The 16067-nt window shown below is 42.2% G+C and overlaps 1 protein-coding gene across 2 annotated transcripts in view; it reads right to left on the reverse strand.

Annotated features, from left to right (window-relative positions):
* Positions 1 to 16067, reverse strand: part of LOC143280402 (uncharacterized) — a 43832-nt gene that overhangs the window by 9770 nt on the left and 17995 nt on the right. For both annotated transcript variants that reach the window (XM_076585039.1, XM_076585047.1), the window contains exons 2-6: positions 7849 to 8004; positions 5206 to 5308; positions 4547 to 4640; positions 3754 to 3820; positions 1825 to 1891 (exon numbers count right to left, since the gene is read on the reverse strand). In XM_076585039.1, coding sequence (XP_076441154.1) covers positions 1825 to 1891; positions 3754 to 3820; positions 4547 to 4640; positions 5206 to 5308; positions 7849 to 8004 — 487 coding nt within the window. The remainder of the gene's footprint in view (positions 1 to 1824; positions 1892 to 3753; positions 3821 to 4546; positions 4641 to 5205; positions 5309 to 7848; positions 8005 to 16067) is intronic.

Consider the following 16067-nt stretch of genomic DNA (forward strand, 5'->3'; position numbering starts at 1 on the left):
GAATTGTTGATTTAATCAGTCAAACAAAGCCTCGTTTACATGCTTCCGAAATCCGTTAATGGTTCAGTTTAGAATGCCAACTGTACCAAGCAAGAACAAACGAAATTAGAATAGTGTGTTGGTATGAGAATACCTGTACCTGGTCCACAGGGGAAGCAATCACAGTACGAGTTTACCCGTACCTGGAGTAGAATGAATTATTGTAAGAGAGCAATAGGTCTTGAATGTTATTGTAGGAGAGCAACAGGTCTCGGATGTTATTAAAGGAGAGCATAGGGTCTTCAGAAAGAAAAGATCTGAGCACATCACTCCTCTTTTGCAACATCTCCACTGGCTCCCTGTCTCACACCGAATAAAGTACAAGATCAGCACTCTATGCTACAAATGTATTCACAAATCAGCCCCTTCCTATCTCTGTGGCTGCCTTCATCTCCACACTCCATCTTGCTCACTACGATCAGCTTCGGATCCACTCCACTTATGCATACCCAGATTCAAACTCTCGACTGTTGGCCGCCGTTCTTTCTCTGTCTCTGGACCTTGCAATTGGAATGAACTTCCTCTTTCGCTTCGTCAAGTCTCCACACTCAGCTCTTTCAAGTCTGGCCTTAAAACCCACCTCTTCCCAAAATAGCCTCCCTTCCCTGCCTCTTCCTTGTCTTTAGTTTCTCCAGTTTTAGAGTTATGCGTGCGTGAGAATGACTGGTGCGAAAGCGCTTAGATTTGTCTATGCACAAGATTCAGCGCTATATAAGTACCATTATTATTATTATTATTATTATTGTTGTTGTTGGGTTTTTTTATTCCTTGAGCTATACTTGTGTGAGATTCATACACTTTATCATCAGCCTTAACTGATATGTCACATGCAGGCTCATCAAGCCTGACCAGTGTATTGGGTTAATGTGCAGGTCAGGCATTTGCTCTTTTCTTTTTCAAAAGCAGATGTGATGTAGCAGCGTATATGGATCATTCTACACACTTTGACACTTCCTTCAACCTGAAACTGTCACATACAGACATAATTCAACAATGAATGGAGTTAAATTTTCACCCTCTCTGTCTGCATTTGTCAGTTTTTTCACTCCCCCACTCACTCCTTCAGTGCTTGCAATCATGATACATGTATCGTCCGTCTTTACCCGTTTCCCCCTCCTCGTCTGTCTTCATCTTTCTCTTTCACAGCTCCTGCAGTTTTGATTTGTTCATTCCTTGCTTCTCTCCTTCCCTCCCTCTCTCTTTAATCTACTCATACTCTAGTGTCTCTCCTATTTGCCACAGCACAACCAGCATACAATACAAATGATGGTTTTAAATGAATCACATTTATACTGCACATTAATCTTGTGTGATACAACTCAATGTCCTGTACAAACTCAACAACACACAGTCATAAACAGCCATCCACACATTCACTCAACCTATAACAAAATTAAGCAAATATTTACAAAAACGCTTTTGTTAACATAAAACATTACATCAATGTTACATACACACACCAAAATGTGACCACACACACACACACACACACACACACACACACACACACACACAATGCATACATACATTTTAACATACATATGTATCTAACAGCTACCCTAACACATGCACACACACATAGGCAGGCACAAACACACAATACACATTCATATACATGCATGTAGTTACGTACACACACATATGTATACACACACAGTCAAGTACAGCTAATGCAAAGAAGTGGACCTGCCACCATTGAACTTGTTATAGTATCAAATATTATCAAAACACTCCATTCAACAACTCCACACACACACACACACAAGTGAAGTAAAGTAATCTTACCAGAGCAAAGTGTTCTCTCCTCCAGCTCCAGCTGTTTCAACTCACGCACCTTTTGTGAAAGGATTCTCTGCACAATCAGTTTGAACATTTTTTTCTAGCACAGTCCAGAAATAACCTTGACTTCATCAGGAAACAAAACCAGTTCATGCACTTCTAGATGACAAAGAGAAAGAGGGGTTGGGGTTTGGGGGGGGGGATGGAGGGACGTGGGGGTGGGCACAGATACAGTGAGAAAGTGTACAGTACAAGTTGCATTGTGTGATATGATGCTACATCACATACTGTATTGTACTGTACCATGCCGTACCATGGCATACTGTAGAGTACTGTTCTATAATGTACTGTTTACTGCACTGCATTGCATTGCAGTATTGTTTTGTACTGATTTCTCTGTGTGAAATTCAGGCTCCTCTCCCTGAGCAGAGCATGTCTAGTACTAAAGTCTATTGTATCGTACTGTAGTGGATTGTATCCTTTTTTTTGTCAGAACAGATTCCTCTGTGTGAAATTCAGACTGCTCTGCCTGGAGGAGGGTGCGTCGCTATAGTGCAGCACCACGTTTTCTTTCTTTGTTTTTAGTTTCCTGTTACACTGGATTGCACTGAACTAAAAGCTGTACAGATCTGTACTGTTCTGTTGTGTACAGTTTTGTTTGGCAAACCTTACTTACCTTATGGGTGGACAACAAACATGGGTCACAACACAAAACGAAAACAGGAAACAACACAATTCAACCCCTTCAAAGAATCAAGACACTCAGAGAAACGAAACAGGAAACAACACAATTCAACCCCTTCAAAGAATCAAGACACTCAGAGAAACGAACACCCATTCTTCATTATCTATATTGAAGGGAAACAACACACTTTATCCCCATCATTACAAAGGATTCAGATTTATTGTTATTACTTCCCTTGCACTATGCCTGGCAAAGTCTGCGGGCTACTTGTGTTACCCCAAACCATTGTTATCTACAAGCAATAAAAAATATATATGTGTTAAAAAAGTGATATATTATTGCTGATATGTTCCTGTGATATCTTGGATGTTTCTGAGCTCTGTATATGTCTTTGCCTCTCTGTAGTTTGTATGTTGTCTACTTCCATTGATAAACGACAATATTTTTTGGAATAAAATGAAACTCTCTTATAGTGAGGATATTCAAATTATCAACATTCATTGTCTGAAGCATCATGAAGTGAAGTAAAGAAAAAAAATTGATAAAGTAGACAGTGAAGATGACAAAATTACAACTGGTCTATTTTCTTTCTTCATATGTAGCCTTGTACTTCAGCATTGATTTGAGAAGCCACACACACACACACACACACACACACACACACACACACACTTTTTCTTATGATATACTTTTCCTCTGATACATAACATGAACTTTTTTTTCTTTTCTTTCTTTTTCTTTTTTTTAATTTTTTTTTTAACACTAATATTCACATGCATTCCCTTTCCTTTATACACTACTTTACACCTTTCCGTCTAAAAACACTTATAGTGAATAGACGTTAAACTGAAGAAAACACACACACACACACACACATATATATATATATATTTTGACAGATCAGTGTGGAGCATGTGTAAAAGTGTCTGGAGACAAAGAAAACATCTTGAACAGAATCCATCTTAACCCACTGAGCCCTGTGCCCAAGCACTGCTCTGGCAACAAAATGTGTCTCAATAAAACGGTTTTCACATTCCTACAAGTGCATAAACCACAAAGAAAAGGAACTAACTTCTACAGTATTTCCGGGTGTGTCCACACGTAATATGGAGGGAAAACAGTATACTCTCTGCTGGGTTTTCTTCTCTCATCAGTATGGCATGCATAGAAGCCTGCTGAGGCTGTAAAAACTCCCCGGTGTTGAATGGGTTAATGTACAGCAACATCACACATCTTTGGCAGGAACATACCTTCAGCTTGATGAAACGTTCATAGAGTTCCACCTTCCGGCAACAGTCTTCAAACAGCACCACTAACCTGAAATACCACAGACATATTCAGACACCAGTGCTTCATTCTCGGTTCTTCATACTATGCTTTAAACTGGAATGTTTCTTTCAATTGCTTAAAGTTACTTTTGTTTGCCATGTGTTGTACTTTATATGAGTGCGTGCGTGCGTGCGTGCGTGTGTGTGTGTGTGTGTGTGTGCGCGCACTGGTCCGTTTTCATTGTTCTTGCTTTTTGCTGTTTTTGTTTGTTATTTTTGTTGTTGTTTTTAAACGTGTTTTTAATTTCCATTTTCATGACATAGACAATTGGCACAAATACGTGTAAAAGAAAAGGAGGAAATGATTGAAGGCATGAAAACACGATGAAAGCAAAATATAATGACACATGTAAAGAATTCCAAGCAATACAAACAGATATATCATGTTTATACACCATTAAATATGAGATAAGATATCCATGCCACTCAAAATGTCTCATTTGCATATATCTTAACGAGTGCACTAATACTAGTACTAGGGAAAACAAACAAACAAACAAACAAAATAAATAAATAAATAAACTTAAAAAAAAAATTGTAATTGTTTTTTGTTGTTGTTGCTGTTTTGTTTTGGTTTGGTTTTGGGTTGGTTGTTTTTTTTTCAACTGAAAATCTATCTGATGCAGAAAACTATTGTTCTTTTCTCTGACAGTGTTCGTGTCCTCGTTTATGAGCAGCGGGCATGCACAATTTCCCTGGGGTCCATGGTAACCACCTGAGCGAGGTCTTGCTCTGCTGAATTTTCTCCACCAGCTTCGGGTGGTTCAGGCCCTCCACTGACTCCCCGTTCACCGACAGGAAGACGTCACCTGAGACAACAGGTACCACACACCATGGTCAGATTCCAGTTAACACCTGAATGAAGTCAACATTTGAGTTTGGACCATAATTATGTGTTCTGCTTTAAAAGCTGCACATGCTTTTACCTTTCAAGCTTGCTTTGCATTTTCAAAGTGCATGTGTGTACATTTCCTGTGTGCTGTAACCAGTAACAGTACATGTGCTGTTGCGTTTTCAGTTCGAGGGTTTTTTTCTGGGTTGGTTTGTTTTGTTTTGTTTTCGTTTTTTTTGTTGGGGGGGGGGGGGGTTCTCACTTGTATTTAAGTCTCTGTGTGTGTGTGTGTGTGTGTGTGTGCGTGCGTGTGTGTGTGTGTGTGTGCAAGTTCTCTATTTTAATGTATCATATATACCTATGCTAAGCTCTGAAGGCCTGACAAATGGTTCAGGTCTATACTTAGCTCAGGCATGTGCCTCCACCCACCCCCCACCCATTCTTTTTTCTAAAGGAGATGTAGTAGTATGTGGAGCAGTAGCATACATGGATTTGGATGGCATGCTTTGACATCTCCCTCCTTGAAACAAACTGCAGCTGACCTCTGCGCATGCCTGCGATCCAGGCGGGGCCGTGCAGCTCCACGTAGTCCACGTAGGTCATCACCTCCACTTCCTGTGTGCGCTTGTTCCGGATACCGTACGTCTGCAACAGCACAGCTGTAGTTCGTCAAAACAATGGGCCCCACACAGGATACACAATACGCTGGGTTTGTTTCCTGCTGTAAATCTTCGTTCAATCTTCTTATTTCTCGGGACAGACTTCCTCAATTGACTGACAAACCTCAATGTTCAAAATACACTTCTACTACTACTACCACACAGGCACAGACACAGACACACACATGCATGCATGCATGCATGCAAGTGCACACACACACACACACACACAACATAGAAACATACACACACACACACACACACACACACACACACACACACACCTCCCACAAACCCTGTCCCAAGTTATGTGCAAATTGTTTTCACATTACCCTATGTCAGTACAAAGAGGATATTTCACTGATTTTCATATCTATATCCTGTATATTAACCGAAGCACAGACAAACATTACCCTATGTCAGTACTAAGAGGATATTTCACTGATTTTCTTATTCATATCCTGTATTTTTACAGAAGCACAGACAAACATGCATACACAGACAAGTGCTCACACACAAACACATATATGAACAAATGTGTCATTTCTAAGAATTTCACTCTCTACTCTCTCCCTTCCTCCTTCCCCCTCTCTCTCTCTATCTCTCTCTCACACACACACACATACATACATACATACACATTTATTCCTCTGCCACTCACAGCACTCCCCATACAGATAACAAAAAATCATGATTTCCTCTCTCACTGTAACACACCTCGACACACACATGACCACACAATACATGACAAAATCAACACACCTCAGTACACACACAATTACAACCAACACGCCTTGATACACCAAACACAACCAACACACAACACAACCTATACACTTTGATACACGCACCAAACACAACCAACAAATGACATAACCAACACACCTCGGTACACGCAAGACCACAAGCAACACACCTTGATACACACACCAAACACAACCAACACACAATCACAACCAACACACCTTGATACACACACCAAACACAACCAACACACAGTCACAACCAACACACCTTGATGACACCCCAAACACAACCAACACACAATCACAACCAACACATCTTTATACACAAACCAAACACAACCAACACACAACACAACCATCACACCTCGGTACACACAAGACCACAATCAACACACCTTGATACACACACCAAACACAACCAACACACCTTGATACAACACACCTGAACACACCAACACAACAACAATGACACAACCAACACACCTCGGTACACGCAAGACCACAAGCAACACACCTTGATACACACACCAAACACAACCAACACACAATCACAACCAACACACCTTGATACACACACCAAACACAATCAACACACAATCACAACCAACACACCTTGATACACACACCAAACACAACCAACACACAACCACAACCAACACACCTTGATACACACACCAAACACAACCAACACATGACACAATCAACACACCTCGGTACACACACCAACCACAACCAACACACCTTGATAGACACACCAAACGCAACCAACACATGACACAACCAACACACCTTGATACACACACCCAACACAACCAACACACAATCACAACCAACACACCTTGATACACACACCCAACACAATCAACACACAATCACAATCAACACACCTTGATAGACACACCAAACAAACCAACACACAATCACAACCAACACACCTTGATACACACACCAAACACAACCAACACACAACCACAGCCAACACACCTTGATACACACACCAAACACAACCAACACATGACACAATCAACACACCTCGGTACACACACAACCACAGCCAACACACCCTGATGCACACACCAAACACGACTAATACACAACCACAAACAACACACTTTAATGCACACACCAAACACAACCAACACACAACCACAGCCGACACACCTTGATACACACACCAAACACAACCAACACACAGTCACATCCAACACACCTTGATACACACACCAAACACAACCAACACACAACACAACCAACACACCTCAGTACATACAAGACCACAAGCAACACACCTTGATACACACACCAAACACAACCAACACATGACACAACCAACACACCTTGATACACACACCAAACACAACCAACACACAATCACAACCAACACACCTTGATACACACACCAAACACAACCAACACATGACACAATCAACACACCTCAGTACACACAACCACAGCCAACACACCCTGATGCACACACCAAACACAACCAACACATAACACAATCAACACACCTCGGTACACACACAACCACAGCCAACACACCCTGATGCCCACACCAAACACGACCAACACACTTTAATACACACACCAAACACATGCATCTAATATCACTTACAGTGAAAAGACGTCAAACTATAGAATGAATGAACAAACCGAACACAACCAACGTAATCAACACACTTCAGACACGCATACACACAGCCAACACAGCCTCACGACACAGCACACAACAGCACGCAGTCAAGCACATGGCACATGGCAGTGGCCCCTAAGGACCCACTTGAAGCGTGAAGCCCCAAGACCCGCCGTCAGCATCTTGCCGATGGAGCTGGATAGTGCGTCGGCGCCGCGTTTCCTCCGGGTCTGTCTGGATGGCTCGCTCCTTCTCCAAGTGATGCAGTTCCTGACCCACAGACCCCATCCACATCAACTCCCCCTGCAACAGCACCAACACACATGTATACACACATGAGCATATATATATATATATATACATGTACGCTCGCATGCACAAACTCATACACATACATGCACATGCATGCGCATACATGCGTGCATGCACTCTCTCTCTCTCTCTCTCACACACACACACACACACACACACACACACACACACACACACACACACACACACACACACACACACAAACAAGCACAGAGATGCATATTTCATTAATAATTAAACACTTGAAATTTAATCTCTCCACTACTCCTCCCCCTGTCCTCAGTTCCAGTTTCAGTCAAAGTGTGCAGACTGATCCATACATAGTTCACTGCATCTGCTCTAAAACAATAAGAATGACAACAACAACAACAACAACAATAATAATAGTAATAATTATGATGATGATGATGTTTAATGTGGGGTTTGGAGAGGAAAGGGGGTATGGGGTGGTGAGGGGTGGGGGGGGGGGGGGCAGATAACCTGAGAGCCAACCAAATGCTGCAGGGAAAACAACAACAAAACCCTCACACACAATACTGCAGACCGTCAGGATGTGGCAGATCAGGGAGCATTCACACACACACACACACACACACACACACCACACACACACACATTCACACACACACACACACCACACACACACATTCACACACACACACACACACACATTCACACACACACACACACACACACACACCACACACACACCACCCACACACACACACCACACACACCACCCACACACACACACCACACACACACACACACACACACACACACACACACACACACACGTATGTAATTTCAAACCAGGCCAGACTGGCTCTGCAGAAGCATTCTCTCGATACAACCAACACAAAAGGGTGTGGGTTATTTCAAAAACTAAACTGTGCCATGAACCTTATATTAATGCAAGCACCCACCCCTTCTTCACTCCTGTAGGTTTCACATAAGCCGTGTCTTTATGTGCACCTGTGGACGTCCAACACAGCAGTGCACACAAACCCTGACAAATCACCAGTCATGTCTGCATGTATATTACATACACCTGGACAATGCTCAAATAATAGCTTGAGGATTTTTGAGAATGCTCTTTTGACCACGGTGAGATTGATAAAGTATAGTATGAAAACAGTGTTCAGCACCACTACATGGATATCTTGAGGTCTTCTGAGCACCTGTTTCCAAATATAATCATATTAAGAGTAAGATAAATGTGGTTAAAAATACACTTTTTTTGTGGTCTAAACACACTCAAGTATTGTATCAGTATCAGCAGCTCAAGCAGGCATCACTGTGTTCGGTCAAATCCATATACGTTACACCACATCTGCCCAGCAGATGCCTGACTAGCAGCTTAACCCAACACGCTTAGTCAGGCCTTGAGAAAAAATAAAAATAAATAAATTAAATTAAATAACCAAAAAAAAATTAATAAAATAAATAAATAAATAAAACAAATATATAAAAAAGATAAATACATAAAAATACTACTACTAATAATAATAATATTCATAAGGCGCAAAATCTTGATGAAGTCAACTGTAAGTGCACACACACACACACACACACACACACACACACACACACACACACACACACACAAGAGTATTGTTGTGCTTGTAAAGATTTCTTGACACATCTGACAGCAACAGCAAAAAAAATGTTTTCAACCAAGGACTATTTTCAGAATTGTGAAAGTCAGAACTAAAAGCTGGACCTCAAATCGATAACTGTGGATCGTGTTGTCCATTACTCAAATGTCAACAGTAGCTGCTCTAAATTCACACACACACACACACACACACACACACACACACACACACACACACACCAGATATACTCTAATATCACTTACAGTGAAAAGACGTTAAACTAAAGAACGAACCAGATATACAATCACAAGTTATGCAAACTGATACTGTGTATCTTCATGAGCTGTTTTCACATCAGTCAACCAGCTGTTTGCCTCCTATGGGATTGAACTTCGTGCTGGCACAGTGCCAGATATTGCTTGTCACCACCAGAACAATGCAGCCTTCAAGAAACGTAAGCGTAAAGGAATCGGAGACAGACAGACATGCAGGCAGACAGACAGTGGGGCTGGGAGAGGGGAGGGGTGGAGAAAGACAGAGGATGAATATATATATATGTGTGTGTGTGTGTGTGTGTGTGTGTGTGTGTGTGTGTGTGTGTGTGTGTGTGTGTGTGTGTGTGTGTGCACGCGAGCGCGCGTGTGTTGCGCGCGGCGTGTTTGTGTTTGTGTGCGTGCGTACATATGTCTATGTCACACAAAGTGTGTGTATGTGTATATGGTCTGTGTGTGTCGTGTGTGTGCGTGCGTGCGTGCGTGCGTGCGTGCGTGCGTTAGTGTGTGTGTAAGTGTAAGTCACAGCGCGCGCGTGTGTGTGTGCGTGTGTGTGTGTGTGTGTGTGTGTGTGTGTGTGTGTGTGTGTGTGTGTGTGTGTATCTGAGGGCTGTACGGTACAGACAGAGTACATATGGAGTACAGCGGATGGAGTGCAAACTAAAGGCAAGCTGACTGTGACCGATTTTAAACTGTGCTCATTCCTTCACTGTTTGCCCCGATCCTCGGATGTCTGCATAACCCTTTTTTTTTTCCCTCTTTACTTTAGAAATCAAGAAACGTGTTAAAATCAACACAAACTCTGGCTTCTTCTTCAGTCAAACACGGTGTACGCTTGACAAAGCCACGGTGCACTGGCGCTTGTGTGTGATTTTCTGTGTGGGTGGGTGGGTGTGAGATTGTGTGTGTGTGTGTGCCAGGTGTTTGTATGTGCGTGTGTGCGTGTGCGCGCGCGCGTGTGGATGTGCGCACGCGTGTGTGTGCATGCGTGCATGTACGAATATGTTCTGGTCCCAAGTGTTTTAATCATCCGATAACAACAACCGTCATCGGTGAGAATGAGCAACGACCTATCACTTACAGTTTGTGAACGACTTAGCCAAGGTCCCTTTCCTGATAGACCCACCTATCAAGGTGGGCAGGAAAGCAGACACTTCTACAGTGCACTGCAACCCCGCACACCGTTCATATATTTCTCAGGCAGCTAAACTACGTTGGTCTTTCTCAGAAACTGCCCTGCGTGCTCTCTTGTACCTCTTGTCGTAACATCTGTGATAACTCTCCTTCCGTTCTCTGTCACACGATGATACCGAACGCTGGTCTTCTGCCACGAAATCATCTTGTCCCGTCAGGTTGTGACTGCACGGGTATATTTTCTTGGTTCTTCTTCTTCGTCTTCTTCTTCTTCTTTCCGTTACACCACCAACATCGACTTACCGATGACTCTGTCGTGGTTCATGCATGCTGGGTATTTTCGTGTCTCCAAAACCCCACCGAACACTAATATAGGTTACAGGATCTTTAACGTGCGTATTTGATCTTCTGCGTGCGTATACACACAAAGGGGGTTCAGGCACTAGCAGGTCTGCACATAATTATGTTGACCTGGGAGATCGGAAAAATCTCCACCCTTTACCCACCAGGCGCCGTTACCGTGATTCGAATCCGGGACCCTCAGATTGAAAGTTCAACGCTATAAACCATTCGGCTATTGCGCCCGTTGGTGAAGGTTTTATTTTAAAACAGAACTCATGCACTGTGCTTCTCGTGTTTTATTCACTGGGGACTGATCATAGCACACATCCACGACTGCCTGTAAGTGTAACGGGAGCCAGTTAACCCCCTGACGCCGCTGACGACTATGCTCGTCAGAGAATTAAAGGTTGTCACCTCAACTGGTTCAGATCAATCTTTAATTAATCAGCCGAACTCATGAAGTACAAAATACATTGCATATGTATGAGCAGTAACAGAATTAGAACTTATAACTGCGCTCAAACATGAAAGAGAATTCATTCATGACTGACGGCTAATGAGCCTGAAGTTGTCGCCTCAATGAAAGATAAGATCGAGATTACAGGTCACTGGGTGACAGTTACCGTTCCTTATTTTGGACTTCGTCCTTTTGGGATTACATCAGCTTTGGTCAGCAAAACCACTGCACCGCTGAACTGTAGGCCTACACAGAAACTAAGGAATGCTGTTAAAAACTGAAGCTATGCTATTCCTATTACCAAAGTTTAACAGTCAAGGAGTTGAAGCAGAACTACGCCGGCAATGCAGACACCATACAATTTCAGTTTCTCAAGGAGGCGCCACTGCGTTTGGACATATCCATATACGCTACACCACATCAGCTAGGCAGATACCTGACCAGCAGCATAACCCAACTCGCTTAGTCAGGCATTGAGTGCATACATATAATTATACTATATTTGTGTACGTATGAGAGTGGTTTTCTTCTGCAGAATTTTACCAAAGGACTACCCGCGTTGCCATGGGTTCTTTTTTCAGCATAACCCAGACGCGCTCAATCAGGCTTTGAGTGCATGCATATGTATTTGTGTACCTATCAGAGTGGATTTCTTCTACAGACTTTTCCAGTGCGTCAAGTGCGTGCTGCACACGGTACCTCGTTTATCGTCTCATCCAAACGACCAGACGCTCAGTTCGTTTTTCCAGTCAAACTTGGGAGAAAGGGCGAGAGCGGGATTCGAACCTAGACCCTCACAGACTTTGCATTGGTAGATGGGCGTCTTAACAATTATGCCACCTTCCTACAACCCACCACACTCTTTTTTTTTTTAATGAAGAGAATTACCAGGTGGACTGAAGTGTGTAAAATCAATAATTTATAGTCTGTCTTACTATTAGACGTGAAAAAAACTTGGTACTCTAAAGTATCTAATGAATAAGGACCGCAGAACCTGTGTTATAAAACCGAGGAAGTCAAATGAATTAAAGTAAACTGAACAAAATAAGAAATCATCAATTTTCTCGATAAAAAGGGGGGGGGGACGAGCTGGGGGTGAGAGGGGGGGGGTGCAAAACGCGATCCCTACACACACAGAGGAAAAAGCGCAGACAAAAAGAGGCGAACAAGCACCGGCAATTCATCACAGCATCTGTGTGTGTGTGTGTGTGTGTGTGCGTGAATGCATGCGTGCATACGTGCGTGAGTGTGTGTGCGCACACACACACACAGTCTGACACACTGACAGAGTAGAGAGACAGGGTGGTTGGGCTGTGCAGGTCCTGAACGGAGCTCATCAACTACGTGGGCTTGTGTTGGTTTTGTAAATACGTTTTTCAGAGCCGCCGTCAACTTTACACCCAACCCTTCCCCCCCTCACCCGGTTTATTCTTCTGTTAAGAAGAGTGGTTTCCACACATGGTATACGAGATGAGACTCTTAGTAGTGGCGATACCAACTGAGCAGTTAGAGAGTTTCGTTATTCCTCCATTTCTCTGTCTCTCTCTCTCTCTCTCTCCCTCCCTCCCTCCCCGTGACTGATCCAAACAGGCGTATATGAAGCATATATGTGTGCGCTCACAAACACACACACACACACACACACACACACACACACACACACACACACACACACACACACACACACTCCATATGAATACTGCAAAGATAACACTGCCGCTTCTGTAACACTTGTAGATTTCTCAGACGGCATTGAGCCTGAGCCAAGTATTGTTTGTAAGTGACTTACAAATAATACTTGACTTACAAACAATACTTCGCACAGGCTCAATGCCGTCTTTAGTGCGATCACACAGAAGTATCTTCCGAGAAAATGTAACACCATTCAGTTCAGGGTTAAAGCTTTGTCAGCATGGTGGAGGTCAGCCAGAAGCGGACAAATTTCGCGCGAGTGCGCTCACACACACACACACACACACACACACACACACACACACACACTCACACACACACGCGCGCGCGCGCAGGATCGATCGATCTCTCTCTCTCTCTCTCAGCTTTTGTGAATTTCCGTAAGGCGTTTGATTCCGTCAACAGAAATCTGTTGTGGGACGTACTACGCAAAAATGGTACAATGGCTAACTGTTTTTGGCGCTTAAAAGTGTACACAACTCGGTGCTTGCATGTGTACGTAATATATGTATGTACTCTGACCTGTTTGAATGCCTTTGTGGAGTTAAATAAGGCTCAGTGTTTGTTAAGTCCCCAACTATCTTCATTTTTCATCATTGAACTAGCGACAGAGGTGACAAAAAAGGGAAGACACGGCATAAAGTTAATTCCTGATGCTGTTGAAGTGTTTTTGTTGTTTGCTGATGATGTTATTCTTATATCAGATACTGCTGTAGGGCGACAACATCAACTGGATGCACTAGAGTCCGAGGCTGATAGGTTAGATTTGACGGTAAATCTGGACAAAACGAGTGTAATGGCTTTTCGAAAGGGAGGATACCTTTCATTTCACGAAAAATGGTTCTATGGAGACTGTGAGGTTAAAGTAACAAATTCTTACAAATAATTTGGATTTCTGTTTACAACTAAGTTGAGTCTTCGCAGTGCATGGATGGAAAGTTGTAGAAAAGGAAAGAAGGGAATGCAGATTATAACATCTTTTTTTTTTTAAAGAATTAAAAATAAAGAAAAAAAGGCTTAACTGTATCGATTTCTCTATATTCTGAAAACTATTTGACTCACAAACTGAACCAATTCTAACATATGGTACAGAAATCTGGGGACTGTACGATAATCAATAAATGAAAAAAAAATTCATATATGTATTTGCAATTAAACGCTTCCTTTCAGTGCTATTACATTCATCTAATAAATTGTCATATGGTGAAACTGGTTGATACCCACTACATATAAAAACAAAGATCAAATGCATTAGATACTGGCTTTTATTAATACAGCACCCACTGACAAGAATAAGCAGCAAGTTTATGAAATAATCAGTTAGATTCTGGGAAAGAAAACTAGGATTTTTTTTTTAAAGAATGTTTTAACCACACAAGGCTTTGGGATTGTCTGGATGTGTCAGGGTGTTGGCAATGATCGAATATTTCTCGCAGAATTTAATGACAGATTAATTAATTCGTACAAACAGGATTGGTATTCCCACATTGAAGGGGCAGAAAAATGCAGTTGGTTCCTCTCTATCAAGAATATTTTTCAGACTGAAAAGTACATTAAAGTGATAAGTAATAAATGGCACAGAACAAGCCTGGCTCGATTCAGACTTAGAACTTTGGGCCTGAATGCAAACCCCCCCAAAAATGGTTCTCTGCTGACAAGTCCGCACGGTCTCCTTGTCCTATGTGTGGTGTTTCAGTTGAAGATGAAATTCATTTCCTTTTTATGTGTAAGTGTAATGAAGAAATTCGAAAGAAATGCTTAATTTTCAACGGTGAAATCTTAAAGAACATGAACCTTACCAGTATGCTTTTGATAGATAATGAAGTATGCGATCACTAGCAAGATTTATCGCCCTAGCTTGGGATTGTTAGAACAAGAAATTAACTTTGAAAGGCTTGTAGTTATCGAAAAAATACTGTTACCCTGATGTCAGTTCCACAGTTTACAATCATGAATAATTTTGTACAAAGTTGGATGGTCGAGCTTTTTTCATTTTCCTTTTCGATTTTAGCAATATGTTTTATTTTATGAGTTTGTTGATGTTATTGTTGTTGTTGTTGTTTTGGTCCATGATTTTCCTTTTTGCTCTTAGCAATGTATTCATTTCTCCGTAAACCGCCGTTATTCTTTTGTTCTTTCATTGCCCCCTTGCCAAAGGATAGTATTGTCAATGGCAATAAAACAATGTCCGTAAGGATAGTATTGTCAATGGCAATAAAACAATGTCCGTGTCCGTGTCCGTCCGTCTCTCACACACACACACACACACACACACACACACACACACACACACACACACATTTATACTTATTCCACCGCCGCTCACATTAACTGCGCACTTAGGCGAAGTGGGAATAGGTGAATCGGATCATCACTTCAGTAATAGACGAAACTGGAACTGATAGGCGAATCGGGATGACGCCGTGCTGGTTTTATGGTATGGTACGGCCAGGGCACAACACTAAAAGCAGTGTGAAGCCAACCCCGAAAACGGAGTATGGCTGCCTGCACGGCGGGGTAAAAACGGTCATACATGTAAACGCCGATTCGTGAACATGC

Source organism: Babylonia areolata, chromosome 1 (genome assembly GCF_041734735.1).
Source record: "Babylonia areolata isolate BAREFJ2019XMU chromosome 1, ASM4173473v1, whole genome shotgun sequence".
NCBI lineage: Eukaryota > Metazoa > Mollusca > Gastropoda > Neogastropoda > Buccinidae > Babylonia > Babylonia areolata.